This window comes from Lepidochelys kempii, chromosome 3 (genome assembly GCF_965140285.1).
Source record: "Lepidochelys kempii isolate rLepKem1 chromosome 3, rLepKem1.hap1, whole genome shotgun sequence".
Taxonomy (NCBI): domain Eukaryota; kingdom Metazoa; phylum Chordata; order Testudines; family Cheloniidae; genus Lepidochelys; species Lepidochelys kempii.
The window spans coordinates 69,584,429-69,608,017 of record NC_136382.1 but is presented as its reverse complement, the minus strand read 5'-3'; the positions used below and the strand labels follow the sequence as shown (position 1 = coordinate 69,608,017).

Genomic DNA, 23,589 nt, shown 5'->3' with positions numbered 1-23,589 from the left:
GGGCTGCTGTGATGCAAGTAGCCAACGCAATCAAAGATCTACTGATAGCAAGGTTAGTGACCCTGGGAAATGTGCAGGTCATAGTGAATGGCTTTGCTGCAATGGGATTCCCTAACTGTGGTGGGGCCATAGATGGAACCCATATCCCTATCTTGGCTCCGGAGCACCAAGCCGCCGAGTACATAAACCGCAAAGGGTACTTTTCAATAGTGCTACAAGCACTGGTGGATCACAAAGGACGTTTCACCAACATCAACGTGGGATGGCCGGGAAAGGTACATGACGCTCGCATCTTCAGGAACTCTGGTCTGTTTCAAAAGCTGCAGGAAGGGACTTTATTCCGAGACCAGAAAATAACCGTTGGGGATGTTGAAATGCCTATAGTTACCCTTGCGGACCCAGCCTACCCCTTAATGCCATGGCTCAGGAAGCCGTACACAGGCAGCCTGGACAGTAGTCAGGAGCTGTTCAACTACAGGCTGAGCAAGTGCAGAATGGTGATAGAATGTGCATTTGGACGTTTAAAAGCATGCTGGCGCAGTTTACTGACTTGGTTAGACCTCAGCGAAACCAATTTTCCCACTGTTATTACTGCTTGCTGTGCTCTCCACAACATCTGTGAGAGTAAGGGGGAGACATTTATGGGGGGGTGGGAGGTTGAGGCAAATCGCCTGGCTGCTGGTTACGTGCAGCCAGACACCAGGGCGGTTAGAAGAGCACAGGAGGGCGCGGTGTGCATCAGAGAAGCTTTGAAAACCAGTTTCATGACTGGTCAGGCTACGGTGTGAAAGTTCTGTTTTGTTTATCCTTGATGAAACACACCCCCTCCCCCCCTTCGATCACCGCTTGCAGAGGCAATAAAGTCATTGTTGCTTCACATTCATGGATTCTTTATTAATTCATCACACACATAGGGGGATAACTGCCAAGGTAACCCGGAAAGGGTTGTGGAGGAGGGAAGCACTGGGTGGGGTGGTGGAGGAGGGAAGGACAAGGCCACACAGCACTTTAAAAGTTTAACACTTTAAAACTTATTGAATGCCAGCCTTCTTTTGCTTGGGCAATCTTCTGGGGTGGAGTGGCTGGGTGGCCAGAGGGGTCCCCCCCCACTGCATTCTTGGACATCTGGGTGAGGAGGCTATGGAACTTGGGGAGGAGGGCGGTTGGTTACACAGGGGGTGTAGCGGCGGTCTGTGCTCCAGCTGCCTTTCCTGCAGCTCAACCATACACTGGAGCATATTAGTTTGATCCTCCAGCAGCCTCAGCATTGAATCCTGCCTCCTCTCATCATGCTGCCGCCACCTATCATCTTCAGCCTGCCACCTCTCCTCATGTTCATTTCGTGCTTTCCTGCACTCTGACATTGTCTGCCTCAACACATTCGTCTGTGCTCTGTCAGTGTGGGAGGACAGCATGAGGTCAGAGAAGATTTCATTGTGAGTGCGTTTTTTTCGCCTGCTAATCTTCGCTAGCCTCTGGGAAGAAGATCCTGTGATCCTTGAAACACATGCAGCTGGTGGAGAAAAAAAAAGGGACAGTGGTATTTAAAAAGACACATTTTATAGAACAATGGGTACACTCTTTCACGGTAAACCTTGCTGTTAACATTACATACAGAGCATATGTGCTTTCATTACAAGGTCGCGTTTTGCCTCCCCCCACCACGTGGCTAACAGCGGGGAACATTTCTGTTCAGCCATAGGCAAACAGCCCAGCAGGAACGGGCACCTCTGAATGTCCCTTTAAGAAAAGCACCCTATTTCAACCAGGTGACCATGAATGATATCACTCTCCTGAGGATAATACAGAGAGATAAAGAATGGATGTTGTTTGAATGCCAGCAAACATACGCTGCAATGCTTTGTTCTGCAATGATTCACGACTGTGTGCTACTGATGTGGCGTGGTAAAGTGTCCTACCATGGTGGACGGAATAAGGCTGCCCTCCCCAGAAACCTTTTGCAAAGGCTTTGGGAGTACATCCAGGAGAGCTTTATGGAGATGTCCCTGTAGGATTTCCACTCCATCCCCAGACATGTTAACAGACTTTTCAGGTAGCTGTACTGGCCGCGAATGCCAGGGCAAATTAATCATTAAATATGCTTGCTTTTAAACCATGTATACTATTTAAAAAGGTACACTCACCAGAGGTCCCTTCTCTGCCTGGCGGGTCTGGGAGGCAGCCTTGGGTGGGTTCGGGGGGTACTGGCTCCAGGTCCTGGGTGAGAAACAGTTCCTGGCTGTCAGGAAAACTGGTTTCTCCGCTTGCTTGCTGTGAGCTATCTACAACCTCATCATCATCATCATCTTCCTTGTCCCCAAAACCTGCTTTTGTGTTGCCTCCCTCTCCATTGACGGAGTCAAAGCACACGGTTAGGGTAGTGGTGGCTGAACCCCCTAAAATGGCATGCAGGTCATCATAAAAGTGTCATGTTTGGGGCTCTGACTCGGAGCGGCTGTTCGCCTTTCTGGTAGGCTTGCCTCAGCTCCTTAAGTTTCACGCGGCACTGCTTCGGGTCCCTGTTATAGCCTCTGTCCTTCATGCCCTGGGAGATTTTGACAAATGTTTTGGCATTTCGAAAACTGGAACGGAGTTCTGATAGCACGGATTCCTCTCCCCACACAGCGATCCGATCCCGTACCTCCCGTTCGGTCCATGTTGGAGCTCTTTTGCAATTCTGGGACTCCATCATGGTCACCTCTGCTGATGAGCTCTGTACTCACCTGTAGCTTGCCACGCTGGCCAAACAGGAAATGAGATTCAAAAGTTTGTGGGCCTTTTCCTGTCTAGTGCGTCTGAGTTGAGAGTGCTGTCCAGAGTGGTCACAATGGAGCACTCTGGGATAGCTCCCGGAGGCCAATACTGTCGAATTGTGTCCACACTATCCCAAATTCGACCCGGCAAGGCCGATTTCAGCGCTAATCTCCTTGTCGGGGGTGGAGTAAAGAAATAGATTTTAAGAGCCCTTTAAGTAAAAAAAAAGGGCTTCGTTGTGTGGACAGGTGCAGGGTTAAATCTATTTAACGCTGCTAAATTCGACCTCAACTCCTAGTGTAGACCAGGGCTCAGAGGTTATAGCTCTCTGGTCAGGGCAGAGCAACAAGCAGTTTAAAGAGGCTCTGGCCCTCTGGGCAGGGCAAAGCAGTAAGCTGTCTTTCGCCTTGCCTCCTGGCTCAGGCAGATAGTGGACAAACATAAGAATGGCCATACTGGGTCAGACCAATGGTCCATCTAGCCCTGTATCCTGTCTTTTGACAGTGGCCAATGCCAGGTGCTTTCAGAGGGAATGAATAGAACAGGTAATCATCAAGTGATTCATTTCCTGTCGCTCATTTCAAGGTTCTGGCCATCAGAGGCTAGGGACACTTCAGAGGATGTGTTTTGCATCCCTGGCCATTCTGGCTAAATGCAGGCCTCTTGGCCTAAGGTGAGTCGCCAGTCACCCTAGGGACCATCCGACTCCACTGGGTCCCAGCCCAGAGCCCTAACAGTGGGAAATGGTTCCACCATTGGGTCAACGGGGATCCCACTGAAACACGCTGATCTGAATTCTGGCAACACAACTGGACTATTGTCTGGTGTCCCTGGGATATTTCCTACTACCCCTTTGGAGTGTACCTCTGTCTACTTGGATTCCTCCATCTCCCTGGGGTACACGGCCAGTAGCTCCTCCAGGTAGTCAGTCAGTCAGCAGTCCCAGCCCCTCCTCTGAGTTCTCAGCATGACAGAGCTCCATCTCAGACACAGGGCTCAGCAGCGGGTGAGAGACGTTTGCTTCCTTCTCCGGCTCTTCCACAACTGAGCTGTAGGGGCTGCCTTTTAAACCTTCTGTCCTGCCTCAATGCTTCTGGCAGGGTGGGTGTGGCTTGCCTGGCTCCGCGCACCAGAGGGTGAAAATTGGTTCATTACTGTCAGTCTTGGCGGGAGGCCTTGCCCCATCGCTACGTATACACATACGGGACAAACGTTTTACGGGGCAGACATTTTACCTAACTCCTTCTGATGCAAGTGAGTATTTCTTGGGCAAGCAGTGCTTGGCTTGACCACATCTTGTGTGGCATTTGATAATCAAGAGAGGTTGATCTCCTTGTGATCATGTTGAATTTATAAAGATTCTGTGCTTTAGTATTCATTTTAGTATTACATTGTTAAGGTTCCAACTTCAGAAGTTGAGTTCCTTCAGTAATATACTGGGGACTGTTAATGGAAATTTGATTGTGTTACACTTCTTTGGCATATACAGCCTCAAAATGGGTGTTTTCAGAACTTTGATTTTATCAAAATCAAAAATACCCAAAATTGGTTCATGAAAGACTCTTAATTTTACTTTAAATATAACAGTCAGATTAGATACATGAGACGAAGTGCATCCTTTTCTGAATACCATTATATTCAAACATTAATATAATTTTATGTTTTCAAAGGTAAAAATATTACAAGTAAATGTTCTTCTAACTGCCAGTCCTGAATACTAAACCTGGGATCCAAGAGTCAAGCTAGGTTATTTTTCTCATGTGTCATCCATAATAAAGATTGTGCAGGCTAAACTAAGCTCTCAGTGCTTGTGAAACTGGTTTGCTCTCAGTAGGTTTGTATAGGTGTAACTGATGGGTATCCAGTAAACAACTGAGTTGATGCATCTGAAGAATGGTATTCATTACTTTCTCCTGGTTATGTTGACTGCATTCTAACAGGAGTAAAAGCAATAAAAAGTTATTTTTTTGTCATTGTTTAGCAGATATAATTCTGAATACACACAGGGAGCAAATCTGTTGAATTAAGAAGATGCTATTTTACATAATTCATTCTTAGAGGAGAGGCACACTTCAAGGTTTTTCTATATATTTTACATAGAGACACTTAGTGGTTTAAGACATGCAGTTTTTTTTTTAAACTTGGATTTACACATAATTGTCTACATACAGTTTTTGGAACTGATATAAATACATATTGGTTTAGAAACTGATGTAGTTACAGCAGTACAGCTCCCTAGTGTGGATGCATCTAGACTGGTATAAAATGCTTATATTGGCATTGTGTGTGTGTTAGTATAAAAATGGTACGTAGACCAGCCCTATAGATCACAAACAGACTTATTCACTGAAGAGTTCTGTGATGGGGTGCCCTTATCCTGTACCAGCCCCCAAAGGGTTAACTATGCTTTGTAGGCTGAGGAAGCCCTGCCCCTTCGACTCTGCTGGGCATGTTCAGCCTGGATGCGGAATATAAAAGGAAGCAGCTGCTGAAGGGGGAGGCCGCAGACTGCAGGCCATGACTATGGAGCCATGGTGCTCAGAGCTCCAGACTGCCTGATGAGCCCGGCGAAAAGACCGCGTTGGCAGGAGCTACTCCACTTGAGGACCCCAGAGACCTGAGGGGACTGTGGAGCATCGCTGAGGGAGAAAGAGTAGGAAGCAGCCCCGGGGACTTAGACTTTTCTCTGGTGAGTGAACCAGGGGAACCAGTCAGCATGTTTCAGGAGGATCCCTGCTGACTCAGTGGTGGGTACCCCCACCACCGCCAGGGCTCTGGGCTGGGACTTGGAAGAGCAGGAAGGGCCTGAGGCCCCCTCCCCGGTGCGTCACACACCCCTAGATGCCGCCCCACTTCCCCAGCAAGCCAATAGGCCACATGGCACCCCAGAAGTGGGTGCCTTCATTTACTAGCCTTTAGGCCATGCCATGAGTGCAAGGGCCACCTTTGTTGACTCTGGCCAGTCTGCCACGCTGCCCTGAGTGGAAAGGGCCACCTTTGTTGACTCCAGTCACTAGGCAATACTACCACGTTTTATAATAAGGGTCCTCAGCATAGGACCTAACCAGCTGCAGTATCGTCTCTGCCCTTTCTTTTGACCACACATGACCCTACACCCCGTGATGGGGTGTCCCTACCCCGCGGCAAGTTCATTCTGCTTTGTTATTAAATTTTGAATGATTGGTTTAGAGTGTGTGGTTCTCAGCCTAAGGATCATTGCCCTCCCTCTCTTTAGATAAATGGGAGGCTGGGTTTCAAACTTTTCTGTTGTAGTGTGGACTCATGATAGGGAAGAGGTTGAAAACCATTGGATTGGAGGCAAATTGGACTAATATTCAAAATGAACTCTTGAAATTGCGTGAACATTTATTTCTGTGGAATAGAATGTTTTTATTTTTTCTCAGTCTTTACGTGTTCAATGGGAATTTTAAATAACATTTTCTTAAATCATATATGGAATTTGTTCTCACATCATATGTTACTCATCAATTGGAATAAGTTGACGTAGCCATCCATAGCATCTCAATGCAATTAATTATTTTTCTGGGTCAGCAGTTTACATGGAATACAAATAGCATTATGAAGTGTTTGAAATAGAAAACTCATTTTACTAGTATTTTAACTTTAAATATCATTTGCAGTGTTGGGTTATTAACTTCTGATGGTTGGTTATAGGGAATACAGATTACACTACACCTTTCATTTCTGCTATGTGAACTGAGACATGAAATTGGAGTTATTTGTTAAGATGGCATTTGTTTTTATCTCCTTAGCTTAGTTACTCCTGTCTGAGATATCTTCTTCCTCATAAGAGATTTAATTAGCAGTGTCCTCAATGTCTTCTGTTGTAATTTCATCTTTAGAGAGTAGTAGAAAGAGGTTCCTTCTCTAAAATTCTGGACAGATGGTGTCAAAGAGAAAACAGATCACTGTTCTAGAAATGGAAAGAGGAATGAATGCCTGTATGCTGAGATAGTGATGTTTGAGGAGGGAAGTTCAAACATCTTTTGTTTCTATTCACTAGTCTATTAAGAAGCAGTGCAAAATATGCTGTATGAGAAGAATGAGACATCAAAGTAGTCAAATGTATTTAGTTGGGGAAAAAGAATAGAGCTATTCTAATCACAGCAGAAAAGAAAGGATATGAATGAGACAGATGCATAATTCTTTTATGTAAATTTTTACATGAGAAACATGAAGCAGTTTCAAACGTCAGAAAGAGGAAACCAATAAAGCTCTGGTCAGGGCAGTTCTACTCCTGTTGGATTGAGCAGTAAGTGGTTGGCACAGGACTCCCATCACAGTTGAATAAGTTTCACCACAAAAGGGTGATAAAATTGATAATGAGGTTTAATCTGGTCTTCAGAAAAGAAGCAAATGTTCTGTCCTTCCTAGATGATCAGGTAATGTTTAATTTTTCAAATATCAAGTAGACCGAAAAATCTGCCATTTCCGAACTTAACTTCTAAAATAGTAATAGAAATCAGAGACAGAAAAGACCCATTAGGTCAACTCTTTCAAATGCATACTTGTTCCTGATTCTAGGTTTTTGAGTTTAGTTTCGTATACTTGAGCAATGGGCCTGCACTGTTTCCCTTGGAAGGCCATTTTAATGCTACCAACATACTTCGCTGGTCATCACATGATTCAAACGTATGCTGCTGATCAGAAACTTTTCTTAACACACCCATATTTCTTTACTCAGTTCCGTTCCATTCTTAGGATTACTGGTTTTTCCTCCTTCTTAGTGTTAATTTTTAAGTAAACTATGGTTGAGTTTTTAGGTGTAAAAATCAAATTTTGAGAATTCATAATATTCTGTGCTAGAGTGTCGAAGCCTGGGAATCAGGTCCTTCTAAGGAAACACCAGGGTTACTGGGGAGATGGGAGGTTGTATGTACATAGAAAAGGACAGGAACAGTGATGGCTGGGAAAGCTGCATGACCTCAAATCCCAACGCCTTGCTTTCATTGTCAACATGCTTCTACTATTGCCATATGGATAAAAAAAATCATAAGACCTTTGACTTTCACTTTTTGATACCAGTAGTCACAGCATGCCCCATTACTACAAACGGAGTGTAAGTCAAGAAAATTTAACTTTCAGCCTCAATAGGTCAGGAATACAAAGTGCTAGTTTGAATGGCAATCCGTGTGAAACTTCCTAGCTAAATTAGATAAAGATGGATTGGAAACTTGATTTTTTGGAACACAATGTTGCAAGTCTGGAGTAATCCTGCTACCACAGAGGAAATAAAGTGGAAAGATCTCGCCTTAGTAGGTGGCTCAGGAGAAAGAAAAATGTGATGACAGGCACTGTAATCCATTGTGGTCCGAAGCAAGTTTTGAGATAAGCAAGGGTTAGTAAAACAAACAGGAAGAAAGACTCACTTGTGTCTTCCTGTTAATTATTGTGACATTTCTCTTTTTTCAGAGAACACATTCTTAATATCCTTAATTTCCTATGTATGAAGAAAATATACCTTTCAATCAGGTTGAGGAAGAAAGGTCTCTGACCTGGTTTGATACATGTCTGTAATGAGAGGGGTGGCTCAAGTTATTCCCCTTCTTTGACCATTAGTAACAATTTTGCTTTTGGTGTGGAGGGAGGAGGTAAAGTACACACTTGAAAACTGTGTATATTTTTAATCCCGTATTTTGGAATTTACCATTCACTTTGCTTGTGTTATAGAAGAAAAAAGCAACTGCTCATAATCTGATCATATAGACCCCAAAGAAAAACTCTACTGACATGTTAACTTCTCTGAATATGGTTGAGAAATGTGGTAATTGATCTAAATACTGTTAACTTGGATGAGATTTTTCTGCTTTACTGGAACATGCAGAACAAAAATAAACAGAATAATTGGCATGGTACTAATAAATTAATGGTGTGATCCCTGTCACTTTAATTAATAATCATAAAAAAAATGCAAGACAAATTTTGAGCAAGATATTAAACTCCCCTTTCTTGAAAGAACTATGAAACAGCAAGAGATGGTCTTTCCTTCCGATCTGATTTATCTAAACCACTAGATGGAGCTGGTAACATAGGAAAAAAGGGAAAATTAGAAGTAATTGCTTTTTTGCTCTCCCCCCTTCTGAGAAATATTCAATAAAATAAAGGTTGAAAAAACAATTTATTAAATTTAAACTTTTGTTTCTGTTTAAACTGAAAAGACAAGTAGTTCAAAGTGATTGTCTTTATTGAATGGGTATTTTTTTTAGGGATTTCTTTCAAAATTAAAATTAAATAACCACTAAAATGTTAATAGCCATTTTGAAATAGAACTGAGAGGATCTATGGATATAATCTTTAAATTTAAAAAGCGGGGTAACTTTGACATGATTAAGGTGCCACCAGACTCCTTGTTAAAGTGGCATGTTCAGATGTCTGAAGAAGTGGGGTTTTACCCACGAAAGCTTATGCCCAAATAAATCTGTTAGTCTTTAAGGTGCCACCAGACTCCTTGTTGTTTTTTGTGGATACAGACTAACACGGCTACACCCTGATATTTGACATGGTTTTTATGCTTAACAGTATGAAATGACTATAACCGCAAATTATTTCTCTAAATTCATAATCACTGCATTGATTACATTTATCTTTCATCGCTCCTACAAATGCTGATCAGAAAGCAATCAGGTACTTTCTGGTATTAATCATATTTAAACACTAATAAAAATAGTGTTTTTTGCTGAGCTTTTTTATTGTGACAAATTGAAGATTCAGAAAATTACTGATAGGAATTAGCACACAGAATTTAAATATCGTTTGGGCTTTATACATAGTCTCTAGACGATCTGGGTTTCCTCAGTTAGAATGGGGGTATCTCCTTAATGGTGGTAATTTAAGTGGAATGAGCCAAAAATATCACTTGTTTGCATTGTTTGTAATAAAAACAGCTGCATGTTGTTCATTTTTAAAATGATTTGTCTCCATACATTAGTTTGGGTTCTGTAGTTTCTGCATCAGAGTGTTGTTTTGTTTTTCAGGTGTTCATTGTACACATGGATTCAATCGAACTGGTTTTCTTATCTGTGCCTTTTTGGTTGAGAAGTTGGATTGGAGGTAATTTTGCAAGTTTAATTAATTTTGGGTACAGGGAAGGGATACAATTGGTAGTGTTTTCTCCAATGTGTTTCATAGTTGTCATTGCTCCATTGGTGGTCCGATTGTTCTAGGATTTTTATCTTTTAAATGAATATATTTTTTTCACTGTTGATTCTAGGAATGCTGATTTTTGTGTGTGTGCATATCTGACACAGTGCACTAAGAATGTCTGTTTTCTCAATAGATGATGGTAACTGGGAAGTGTTAGTTTTGAGCAGGTGACATACATTAACATTATTCCTGTCAAACTCTCTTGACAGTTCAGTCTCTTTCAGTTAAGCTTTCAGCTATATTGTCAAGTCTGTAGACCAACAATTAGCCCTACCAGCTGTGTTTAAGTTTTCATGAGTATGTATATAGGTTGCCTTTTCTCTTTCCTGTGCAAAGTATTGAAATATACTCATGTACTGCTTTTGTTTGATAGCATTATTTTAGATCTTTTGTTGTTGGCATATTCAAAACAATGGCATTAGATAGGCAAAGTAGCAGGAAAGTGACATGTATGCGTACATCTGAAAGCATACCCAAAACACTGCATTTGTTACAGGATTTTTCCAACAAGAACTATATTGGTGGTGTAACCTACCTTTTGAGAATTTTCCAGGACCAGGATGCATACTTTGAAATAAGCATGGGAGAAACAAAACCTTCCCCCCCTCCCCCAATAGTGGTGCTCCACTTTAAATATCATTACTTCAGGAAAAATGTCTAAAAGTCTTGCCATGTTAGAGGATGGCTTTTATTCAATGATATAATTTAAACTAGGGCTGTCAAGTGATTAAAAAGATTAATCGCATGATTAAACAATAATAGAATACCATTTATTTAAATATTTTTGGACTTTTCTACATTTTCAAATATATTGATTTCAGTTACAACACTATACAAAGTATACAGTGCTCAATTTTTATTTATTTTTGACGACAAGTATTTGCACTGTATAAAACAAAAGAAATAGTATTTTTAGTTCACTTAATACAAGTACTGTAGTGCAATCTGTTTATCATTAAAGTGAACTTATAAATGTAGAATTATGTACAAAAAACTGCATTCAAAAATAAAACAATGTAAAATTTTAGAGCCTACAAGTCCACTCAGTCCTACTTCTTGTTCAGCCAATGGCTCAGACAAACACGTTTGCAGAAGATAATGCTGCCCGCTTCTTGTTTACAGTGTCACCTGAAAGTGAGAATATGCATTCTCATAGCACTGTTGTAGCCGGCATCGCAAGATATTTACATGCCAGATGCGCTAAAGATTCATATGTCCCTTCATGCTTCAACCACCATTCCAGAGGACATCTGTCCATGCTGATGACTGGTTCTGCTTGATAACCGTCCAAAACAGTATGGACTGACGCATGTTCATTTTCATCATCTGAATCAGATGCCACCAGCAGAAGGTTGATTTTCTTTTTTGGTGGTTTGGGTTCTGTAGTTTCTGCATCAGAGCGTTGCTCTCTTAAGACTTCTGAAAGCATGCTCTACACCTCATTCCTCTCAGATTTTGGAAGGCACTTCAGATTCTTAAAGCTTGGGTCAAGTGCTTATCTTATCTATCTTTAGAAATCTCTCATTGGTACCTTCTTTGCGTTTTGTTAAATCTGCAGAGAACGTGTTCTTAAAATGGACAACATGTGCTGGTCATCATCCGAGTCTGCTATAACATGAAATATATGGCAGAATGTGGGTAAAACAGAACAGGGGATGTACAATTCTCCACCAAGGAGTTCAGTCACCAATTTAATTAATGCATTATTTTTTTAACGAGCGTCATCAGCATCGAAGCATATCCTCTGGAATAGTGGCTGCAGCATGAAGGAGCCTACAAATGTTTAGCATAACTGGCACTTAAATACCTTGCAATGCTGGCTACAAAAGTGCCATGCAAATGCCTGTTCTCACTTTCAGGTGACATTGTAAATAAGAAGTGGGCAGCATTATGTCCCGTAAATGTAAATAAACTTGTTTGTCTTAGCGATTGGCTGAACAAGAAGTAGGACTGAGTGGACTTGTAAACTCTGAAGTTTTACATTGTTTTGTTTTTGAGTGCAGGTATGTAACAAAAAAAAAATCTACATTTGTAAGTTGCACTTTCACAACAAAGAGATTGCACTACAGTACTTGTATGAAGTGAATTGAAAAATATTATTTTTAATAATTTTTACAGTGCAAATATTTGTAATAAAAATAGTATACACTTTGATTTCAATTACAACACAGATTACTATAGGAAAATGTAGGAAAACATCCAAAATATTTAATAAATTTCAATTGGTATTCTATTGTTTATCAGTGCGATTTAAACTGCAATTAATCGCAATTAATTTTTTTGAGTTTATTGCGTGAGTTAACTGCGATTAATCAACAGTCCTAATTTAAACACAAGATTTTCTCCTATCCAGCTAGTTCTGATGCAAAGCCTGTGTCTCTAGAGTCTGGTCTACACTAAAAAGTTAGGTCGACCCAGCTATGTTGTAGTCATGAGTGTCATAGTTAAGCCAACTCCCGGGTGTAGACAGCGCTAGGTTGATGAAAGAGTTCTTCTGTTGACCTAGCTACCGCTTCTCAGGCACGTGGATTATGTATACTGACAGGAGAACCCCTCCGGCTGGCTTAGATAGTATCTACACTGAAGTGCTGCAGCTGTGTTGCTGTAGTATTTCAAGTGTAGACAAACCCTAGGGTCTTGGCAATATCTCCGTTTCCACTATTCTATTTGAAGAACCATTTCCAGCATTGGATGGAAAATGGATGGATCCATGCTGCTCCTTCATTTTTTTTTTTTTTTTTTTTTAATGACTGAGCATAAAGTTTATCTTGAGATTAGGATATGGGCAAGATGGCCACCTTTGAGGGAAGAACCAATTTTTCCTGGTTAAGGTAGGCACGCAGTGAGAGGAGATGCATTGTGATGGGGCCTCTGAGCACCAATGGCCCAAGGAATCTAGTAGCTCAGCTGAACCTGGGAAGTGGACATAAAGCTGAACATCTTACTAGTAGGGTGCTAGTGAGTCTTATGCCTGATAGGTTGGGTACTTTCAATTCCTCTAAATGCTTTAAAAATCAGCATGTAATAATTTGAACCACAGTAGGTCTTTTTTTTGTTCTTTCCCCTGGAAACAAATAAAGATTCTGAGTTAAGTCTATTTGAAATAGTACCTCCTATTCAGCTTTACTTAATACTTTCTTACTTGTGCATGAAAAGCCTTAATTAAATTGATTGACCAAGCCTTGTGGTCAATCAATTTGGTTGATTTTTTTTTTTTGGTGGTTTTTTTTGCAAATGGTTAATAGTGTTAATTAAACTTGTTCATCTCGGTCAACTTTTGTGAAACAGGACCATCATTCTCAAATGTAGCGATAAAATACAGCTACAAACAAAACCAGCAACATTAAAAGAATTGCCTTAAATTTACAATTACAGTAAGTGTGTGCACCATATTAAGAAAAATTATGTTTGCTGCATTATCATTTCAAGTAAAGCGACATTGCTATTCACTGATGAAACAATGAGGTTTCCCTGTAGAAAATCCATCCATATTTACCCCTTAAGCACATGATGTAGGATAGCAGCAGATGCACTGTGAATGCTGAGAAGTATTATACAGCTAGTTTAAGGAAAGGTCATCCAGACTGACAGCCCTCGAGCTAGTCATTGGAAACCTTACGTGATGTTCTTTTTGCAACTCACTTTTCCCCAAGACAGTTTCATTTCTGGAATATGTAAACTCTCTTTCCTACCAGGCTGATCTTCTGTACCTGAAATCTGAGCTGTTACATCGGGTTTTGTTACTATCTATTCTTAATACTATGTATTTACAAGAGAATCAGCTGCTTGTAGTACATCAAGGACAAACTTTTCTAGAGGATGATTGGCATTCTTAAGCATTTGGAATGGGGGCCCATCTCTCTTCCCTTTTCTCTCCTACTCCCAAGTTGCCTCTGGTCTCTGGGATATTAATTAAAGGATTTGTTAAGCAATTTAAAGACATTACCAAGTTAATTCTAATTTGTCTTGTAAAAAGAACAAAACGAGTCTTAAGATCTTTTTCACATCCTATTTCTCTCTAACTTAACTACCTAGGTTCTTCTCTTTTGCCCATCGTGCTAGCATCTGGCCATCATCCAGTCTCGCTAGTCTAACTAGTGATTTTTCCTCTTCTACTGAAGACAGAACTAGACCTACCAGCTCTAGGGAAGGGCTTGCTTCCACCTATTCTGAGAAACCTCTAGTTTGTTCTGTCTCCTGGCAGCTTCAAAAGACACTTTTCAGACAACCTACCTCCCAGACTGCACAGCACAGAAAAACTTCTTAACCTCTTCTTTCTGAACCTATATTTTCTCCTTTCATGCTTTCTTGGTGTTTTCTTTTTCTCTTTGCCTCATTAGGGTATTAATTCCTGGCCTGGTAGTGTTCTTTGCTCCACAGCCTGTAGCAGCTCCCTCTGTCCCAGACCAAGGTGTCAGAAAAGTCTGCCAAAAAGGCTTAAATGAAGTAATGCCTTCATTGTTGAACAAGTTTTATTCTATTCTATGTAGGTTTCTTATTCTGCGCTCATTACTATAGTATGAGTGCTTTCCATTAAGTAAGGTGAATAACATTGTTATGGCCTGTCTGGATTAGGAACTCCTTATTTTGTGGACCTAGCCTTCAGTTTATCAAAGCAGTTAAGCATGTCTACATTTAAGCTTGTGCTTAAGCTTTTTGCTGAACAGGAATGGACTGTTCAGTTGTGGCTCCAAAGAGGAACTACTAAAGGCTGGTTCAGAGGACTTGGGTGCTTCTTCCCAGAGAAATGGAAAAATCTATTTTGAGAAGTGAGACATTCTCTAACCATTCATAAACATTAATTGTGTTTGCTTATCAGTATATTCAGCCTTTATTCTGGACTCCTCCCCATTGACCCCCATAATTACGTGTATTTTTCTCCTCCCTTTTCAGCTGTAACAGCTGTGAACACGTATCCTATAACTAGGAGCCCAAAAGGGAGCTATTAGCCACTGGAAGGGGACAAAAAGTACCTTAAGCATATCTGTCCCTGAGAGTCTGAGAAAAACGGATATAACAATGCAGGCTCTTGCACAAGGAGCAACAGTTACCAAGATGCTCTTAACACCATGTTTCAAATGGTAATGGATTGAATAAATCTTCAAGTGGTGTCCCTATGGGTGCTCCACTTAAGAACATGAGAATGGCCGTTCTGGATGGTCCATCTAGCCCAATGTTCTGTCTTCCGGTAGTGGCTGGGGGGGTTGTTTCAGAGGGAATGAACAAAATGGCAATTGTTGAATGATCCATCCCCTGTCATCCAGTCCCGCTCTGGCAGTCAGAGGTTTAGGGACACCCAAAGCATGGGGTTGTGTCCCTTATCTTTGCTAATACCTTTGATGGCCATATCCTTTGTGAACTTATCTAATTCTTTTTTTAACCTAGTTATACTTTTGGCCTTTAACATTGCTGGCAATGAGTTCCATGGGTTGACCATGTGAAGAACTACTTCCTTATATTTGTTTTCAAACTGCTGCCTATTCTTTCAAGATGTGCTTGCACCCGGCACTCTTGATTAGAAATTTTTGTCAGTGTCCAGTGTTTCCTGTTCCCTACATATCTTCATACCCCTGTGCAACAGCATATTGGGGAGAGGGAGTAGACCTGCCACCACTCTAGTTCCTTCTCAACTGATCACAGCTTGAGACAGAACGTTGCCATGTCTGCTGTAGCTAGCTATGTGCCTTGCTGCTTATTTCTTATTGTTTTTTATTTGATATCTTCTTAGTAACTTTCATTTATATTTTACCATTATTTAGCACAGCTTTGTGCTTTTGGCTGGGGGTCCACCTTCTTCTCCTCTTTCATTTACCTGATCCAGATCTTGTTTTTTTCTTTTGGGCTCAATCCATGGCCTCGAGTAACAGGTTATGTCCAAGACCCTGGGCTTCAAATTCTGCCAGACCTGTCATATGTAGATCTTTTCTGGAGTAATGGACAATCTAACTGCCTCTGCTGCCTGGCAGAGACTCATGTCCCCTCCATATGTTAGATCCTGAGCAGATCTGACAGCAAATCTAAAAAATGGAAGGAGGATAGATTAAAAGTACTGTTGATGGAGTGCTCTTTGAGACCCATGAGGTCCCTTATATTGGATTTGGTTGCTCCGATTGCTCAGGCAACCATCTCTGTTGCGGTGGTAAGCAAAGATGCTGGGGGTCCTTTAGAACCATACAAATCCTCAAAAAAGAAAAGACCCTATTCTCCAGAATGGGATAAAAGAAGGGGAACATTGCCCTTTTCATCTGGGTCTCAGGAAACCTCATTTCAGGACATGGGTACTGGTGGGGCTCCTATACTATCGGGTACTGAGACTCCAGCACTGGCTAAGAAGTCCGTGCTGTGTACCAAGAAGTCCATCTTCTGGTAAACAACCTAGAGCAGCGCAGTTGGCATCAGATTCAGTGTATCTAAAGCACAAGAACTCTAAAGCCAAGCTGAAATCATTGTCAGTACCATCTTCTGTAGCTACCTGAGAAGGGTGCATAGATCACAGTTTGGTACTATCTCCTGTATCATCCAACATATTGACTCCTGAGGGCCCCCTATCCAGGGTCGTCCATACTGTTCAGGTTTTTATTCCATGAGGACCATAGGATCCTGGAAGAACCTAAGTTACTATTGCTGAGGGGTATAGAGAGAGACTCTCCACTGGTACCAACTTAGCTGCTGGAGTCTCCCCTAGCCTCTGTTTTTTCCATATATAGCAGTGACCTGTCCCACGTTAAACTCTTGAAGAGTACTGAGAGGAATTTCCAGCTGCTATCCACATATCCTCCAGTACTGTCACCCCAATCAACCAAATCTCGACATTCAGTACGAAAGCAGTTATCAGACCCCCTCTGACCTCCAGTACTGACTGACCTTCTGATGGATGTGGGTGTTGACAAATTCATCAGATTCTGAGATGTCCATATGTCTCCTCAGGGCAAAATTGTCTTGCCCATTAATGCTGCCCTTTTGGTTCCAGCCTGTGCTGTGTGGCAAACTGTAGCTACCATACCTCTTATGTGTAAACAGGCTGACAAAAACCCATCCTGAGGCTGAGTGTTTTTCTCCCCTTTTTCACCCAACTCCCTGGTTGTTGAGGCAGTTAATGAATCGCAACATTGAGTCCAGCTCAACAGCAGCTGACGAGCTGAAACAGCTGGACCTTCTGGGCCTCAAAAGCTACTTCCAGCTGCTTTGCAGTTCATAGTAGCTGGTTATCAAGCCCTGATGGCAAAGCACGATTTTACAAATTATTTAATGTTTTCATTTTTTTATAGAACACCTGCCACAGAGGCCCTCATAATGGAAAGTCAGACAATCACAAAACTCTCTCTTCAGGCCTCACTCAATGCTGCTGTCAGGGTTCCCTCCCCACTCTGAACTCTAGGGTACAGATATGGGGACCCACATGAAAGACCCCCTAAGCTTATTTCCACCAGCTTAGGTTAAAAACTTTCCCAAGGCACAAATCCTTCCTTGTCCTTGGATGAGTACTGCTGCCACTACCAAGTGAGGTAGACAAAGTTTCAGGAAAAGGACCACTTGGAGTTCCTGTTTCCCCAAAATATCCCCCCAAGCTCCTTCACCCCCTTTCCTGGGGAGGCTTGAGAATAATCTACCAACCAGATCAGTAAACAAGGTGAGCACAGACCAGACCCTTGGATTTTTAGGACACTAAAAACCAATCAGATTCTTAAAAAACAGAACTTTATTATAAAGAAAAAAAAAGTAAAAGAAGCACCTCTGTAAAATCAGGATGGAAGGTAATTTTACAGGGTCATAAGACTTAAAACACAGAGGATTCCCCTCTAGGCAAAACTTCAAAGTTACAAAAAACAGGGATAAACCTCCCTCTTAGCATGGGAAAATTCACAAGCTAAAACAAAAGATAATCTAATACATTCCTTGCTATTACTTACTATTTTTGTAATATTAGATGCATCATTTCAGTAGGAGCTGGATTACTTGCTTGGTCTCTCTCTCTGTCTCGGAGAGAACACACACAGAGCACAAAACAAAGCCCTACCCCTCTCCCCCCAGATTTGAAAGTATCTTCTTTCCCCATTGGTTCTTCTGGTCAGGTGCCAACTAGGTTAATTGAACTGATTAACCCCTTACAGGTAACGGGATTCTGTACCTCTGGCCAAGCAGGATTTTATATAACTGCTTACATAAAGGTTGTTACCCTCCCTTTATATTTATGATAGCTGCCAATGCATTTGCACGTTCCATCTCTGTGGTAGTAGTCGTGCACTGAGCTTCTTGGCTGCAGCCCTCTGGCCTCCCCTGGGAGGTACAAACCAGAGTCAAGAACCACTCCTTCGAGGGGCACAAGTTGTTCCATGGTGCCACAGACGGGTCCCTTCATTCTTTTAAAAACTTCCAGACAAGGATCTCTGGGCATCTATATACCTGTGACAAAGAAAATATATTAGATTGCAGATGGTTCAGTGATCTTGTCCAGTTCATTACTAGCCCATGAGACTGGCTGAACCTCCCAGGAAAGAGCCTAGATTCACTAACAAAGGGCCATCCTCTACAGTGACTTTCCCGTCAGTGACATCCTCAAAAGACCATTTTGCCCCATTGGTTGAAGGTGGCAAACTATCTCCCTCTCTCGATCCTACACTGCACCAGTCTCGCATCTGCCCTTATGGGGATTGTCTCTCTTATTTTCTACCTTCCTGGGAGCTCATCGCTCATCACTGATGGATCCGATTTCTACAGGCTATCCCATCCAGTCCAGCCGCCCCAACACCACTCTCCTCCCTATCCCTCTTCAGAGGCCATTTTCATGAGGGTCTCTTGAGACAGTAGGTGCAATCTTTTGTAACCCTAATGGTGGTAAAGCCTGTTCCACTGGACTTCATTGGGAAAGTGTTCTTTTCTGGTACTTCCCAGTCCCCAAGAAAAAAAACGGGTGAGGGTGGGTCAGGTGGACATTGTTGCTGGACCTCAGGACTTTGAACAACTTCATCCACTCTCAACTGTTCAGAATGGTAATCCTAGCAGCAATAATTCTTGCCCTGGATCTGGGTGATTGATTTGTCTTCCTCGACCTTCAGGTCACTTATTTTCATATAGTCATGTACCCTTCCCACAGATGTTTCCTAAGTTTTGTGGGTGGCAGGGACCACTACCAATATTGCATCCTACCCTTTGGCCTTTCAACTGCCCCAAGGGTCTTTACCAAAGTCGTCTTGGCCATCGCAGCCCATTTCCAGCAGATGGGGATAATCATCTTTCTGTACCTGGATGATTGGCTCCTGAAAGGTTGCTCATTTCTCAAGGTATAGACAGCAACCAGGAAGGCTCTATCCCAGTTCTGCTCCCTGGGCTGCTGTCCCAATTCAGAAAAGTCTACACTCACATCTACACAACACAGACTTCAGTAGGGCCACTCTGGACTCTACCACTGCCAGAACATACTTGACCATAACTGGTTTGCTACCATGTCCAGATTCATTTCAACAATACAGCAGAGCTTGCAATCCACAGCAAGGGCTTGCCTCCAACTCCTGGGCCACATGGATGCTGGTATGTTTGTGACACCGTTAGGAAGACTACAGTCATGGGGTCTTCAAGCCTTGACAAGAAGTGCTTACACCCCCAACAAGCACAGACCAAGTGGGTGTCTGTACCTCAAAGGGCCCTCAATTCTGTAATTAGTGGACAGATCCACAAAAGGCATGTGTGGGTGTTCCGTTCTCGTAGCCTCCTCCCACAAGTATCATCACCACCGACACCTCCCTGCTAGGCTAGGGTATGCACTTTCAGCATTTGACAGCTCAAGCCAAATGGAACCACAGGAGGCAATCATCCACATCAACATATTAGAGCTCAGAGTGGTTTGTTAAACTTGCCAGCACTACTTTTCCCACATCAGGGGCTACCTGATGTACAACAGAGAAACTATGTATTATATCAGTTGGCAAGGAGGAGTAAGATTCCAGTCCTTATATGCCGAGTCAGTAAAACCATGGAGTTGGTGCATAGCACTCCGCATACTGTTCTCAGTGATTTATCACCCAGGACTACAGATCTCAGCAGGCATTTCTGCCTTTTCCACAAGTGGGAATTGAACAATGCAGTATTCAGAAGGATGTGTTCTACCTGGGGTACTCTGGAGATAAATTTCTTAGCAACGCCATCCACTGCAAAGTGCAGACAATTTTTTTTCAGGGCAGGGCACTGCTGCAACTCAGTGGAGGTGCTTCAGTTATCCCTTGGCCCTGTGTGTTGCTATATGCTTATACTGCTGCACCATTTGCTCAAAGTCCTGAACAGGTTGAAACAGGAGAAATTAGCTATCCTCATAGCACTGTTGTAGCTGAGGGAGAAATGGTTCCCTGAGTTAGTTTGCGTGTCTGAGCAATTGCCGCTCCACCTCTCCCTGAGTGAAAATCTCCTCACCCAAAACCCACCCCAGTCTCTTGGGGTTTCACCTCAAGGCATGGCTTCTAGATGGCTCATTGGTATAGAAGAAGATTGCTCTCTGGAGTTACTGCTCAATAGTGGAAAACCTACCTACAGACGGGGAAACATTTTCAATTTTGGTGCAGCCATTGATCTGTACCTCCTCTTGAGTCTTGTCTGACACACATTTTCAGTTACCTGCTACATTTAAAAACCAAGGGATTATTGCTGAGCTCAGTTAAGGTTCATCCCCCTGTTGAGGGATTTTCAGACTTCATGCGTCTAACCACTGTGAGGTTTATTAAGGGGCTACTCAATCTTTTTCTTCCTGTGAAAGAACCTACAGAATTTAGTCCTTAATGTACTGAGGAAGCCTCCATTTGAATCTGTGGGGACTTGTTCCCTCCTTAATTTGTGCCTCAGGGCCTCGTTCCTTATTTCAGCCAGGAAGGTAGGAGAGCTAGAGCGCCCTGATGGCTGACCAACTGTACGCAGCGTTCGATCATGACAAGATGACACTATACCCACATGTGCACTTCCTCTGTAAAGTTTATTCAGAGTTCCACATTAATTAGGAGATTCACCTACTGGTGTTTTACCCCAAGCCTTGCTTTCTGAGTGAAGAAATGAGACTACATACATTGGATGTAAGACGAGCTCTTGCTTTTTATCTTGACCGGACTAAACCCTTTAGGGCTTCTCTTAGGCTCTCCATCTCTGTCACAGAACTAAGAAAAAGACATCTGATCTCCACCTGGAGGCTGTCCTGATGGGTTGCAAGATGCACCTTAATCTGTTATGAAGCCTCAGGAGTTCATCCCCTTCCTATGATGGTGGCTATTTCCACCAGGGCTCAATCTACCTTTGTGGATTGAAAAACATGCCTGTCTCAAGACATCTTGAGGTCAGCCACCTGATCTTTGATGCACATGCTTTCCCAGTACTCATGTCTGCTTCCAGAGCCGATGTGGCTTTCAGTAATGCTGTTCTATGGTCTGTAGTGAACGTGTCTCCTTGGCACTCTTCTCCATACTACTCAAGAATCTGCTGAAGGGGAGCAGCTGTAGGGATGCTACTCAAATAAGGAGAAGTTATGTACCTTGTACAGTAACTGGAGTTCTCCAAGATGTGTGTCCCTATAGGTGCTCCAGTACACATCCTTCTTCCCCTCTGCTTTCCAATCTTCTCACTAGATTTCATGACTGAGAAGGAACTGGAGCAGTGGGGGGTCCATGTCCACCTTCCCCAATATCCTTGCACCAGAGTAGTAAAAGGATCTCTAGGATGCAGGTGCTGCTGCTGCAAATCTCTAATCAAGAGTGCATGAGCATGCACATATCCTGAAATGGAGTACCCATAGGGGCACACATCTTGACGAACTCCAGTTACTGTACAAGGTAAATAAGCTTTCCTTTTGTAAGTATCTCAAGAGTTTCTGAATTCTTGACAATGAAGTGATTTATTTTTTGAATTTTTAGGGGAAACAAAGTCACACAGAACGTTATTAATTTATAAGTAATGTCTTGTTAACATTCAAAAATAAACAACTCTCAATTTCTGTTTGCCAGTATTGAAGCAGCAGTGGCTACTTTTGCCCAAGCCAGACCACCAGGTATCTATAAAGGGGACTATTTGAAAGAACTATTCCGTCGTTACGGAGATGTAGATGATGCACCGCCACCACCTGAGCTACCTGAATGGTGCTTTGATGAAGACGATGAGGAGGAGGAGGAGGAGGAGGATGTTAAAACAGGAGGTCAAGAATCAGAACCTGGGTCTTCAAGTTCCTCTTTTGGCAAAAGGAGAAAAGAACACCTAAAACTGGTAATGTCCGAAAGCTTAACATTTTACTTTATAAATTGAATTTGGTGAACTCTTATTCACTAAATGTTGTATAATGTGTGTGTCACAAATACCAGCTCTTGTAAGTGAGGAACGAATAGCATTGTTTAGAGCCAGCATAACATGAGTTGGTGAAAAGTAAGATTTTGTAATTCTTTGTATAATGCTTTTGATCTTAACTTTCAACACGTCTGCTATTCCAATATTGGTTGTTTCCTGAGCAGAGATTGTCAGTCATATTAAATTGTAAGAAGATTGCTTGATGAGTTTCCTGATGTGAACAAATTCTTTGAGACTGGGTAGAGACTAATACATTCCTTTTAATTTGTGACTAAAGTCTTCAGAGGTGCAAGCCAAGTTGATAGGTGTATATAACTTTTATTGATCTTTTCAACCCAGCCATGCAGTTGAAATGAAACTTTGTTTTTGAATTGGTGTTTAATTTTCACAATACATTCTGTGCAGAGTTTCTGAGAATTATTTTGGAAAACAGTAATGAGAACTGAAAAAGAAAACAACAAAAAAGAGCAAATTAAATTTAAAAGTTGTGAGAAATTGTCTAAGTAGACTAAAGCAGTTACAGTAATTATATTATATATGCTTGATCAATTACTGTGACTAGTTCAGATGTATGAAATAGGCATTCATAATTATTAATGTAGTGATTATTATAGCTGTAAATAACATGATATAGAAAGTAACTCTCCTACTTAAAGTAGAAGAAATATGGTTTTGTTGTGCTAAAGACTAAGGGCTTCTTCATTCTCACTGAATGAAGTGAACTTCAGCTTTTTGTGAGACATTGCCATAACTGAATGGAAAAAATTGCTGGCTACATAGTTGTGTACAATTTTATCTGCATAATAATACCTCACTTATCTCACTGAGGTGCTTAGGAGGTTTGGGTGTTTGTAAACAATTAAATTCTCACATGAAATGTGCCACAAAAGTGCATTATTACTCTTCATATTACTAATAGAAGTATTATAGCTGTGCATTGGGATGCAGAGTTAGGGAGGGGAAGGAGCTAGTTTAGCTTGAAAAGAATATAGATTCTGATCCAAAGCAGCAAAGTTGCACTGTCACAGACTTAAACGTAATCTATCAACTGCCATAGCAGAATAGCTTAAACATTAAAAATTAATAAATGTTCAAAGTGTTTTAAGAGAAATAGTCCATGATCTCGACTAGCCTTCCATTGAGAGATGTAAAGATGTACAAGAGAATTTTGTCTCTTCAGGCTGCAATGGCAAGATTATTTTTTACTCTCCCTTCAAGTTATCAAAAAGGGTGTGAAGACTAGGTTTCTGTCACCACAGTCAAATGGCATCCTTTCTCACTCAAATATAGGACTATTCTGATCTGTTGAACAAAGATCATGATAGAAGATACTCTGATTTTTCCTCCTTTCAGAGCTGGAAA

The 23,589-nt window shown here is 41.8% G+C and overlaps 1 protein-coding gene across 4 annotated transcripts in view; it reads left to right on the top strand.

Annotated features, from left to right (window-relative positions):
* The window catches only part of RNGTT (RNA guanylyltransferase and 5'-phosphatase), a 436,222-nt gene that overhangs the window by 27,961 nt on the left and 384,672 nt on the right, over positions 1–23,589 (top strand). For all 4 annotated transcript variants that reach the window (XM_073336687.1, XM_073336684.1, XM_073336683.1 and 1 more), the window contains exons 5-6: positions 9,750–9,825; positions 21,894–22,149. In XM_073336687.1, coding sequence (XP_073192788.1) covers positions 9,750–9,825; positions 21,894–22,149 — 332 coding nt within the window. The remainder of the gene's footprint in view (positions 1–9,749; positions 9,826–21,893; positions 22,150–23,589) is intronic.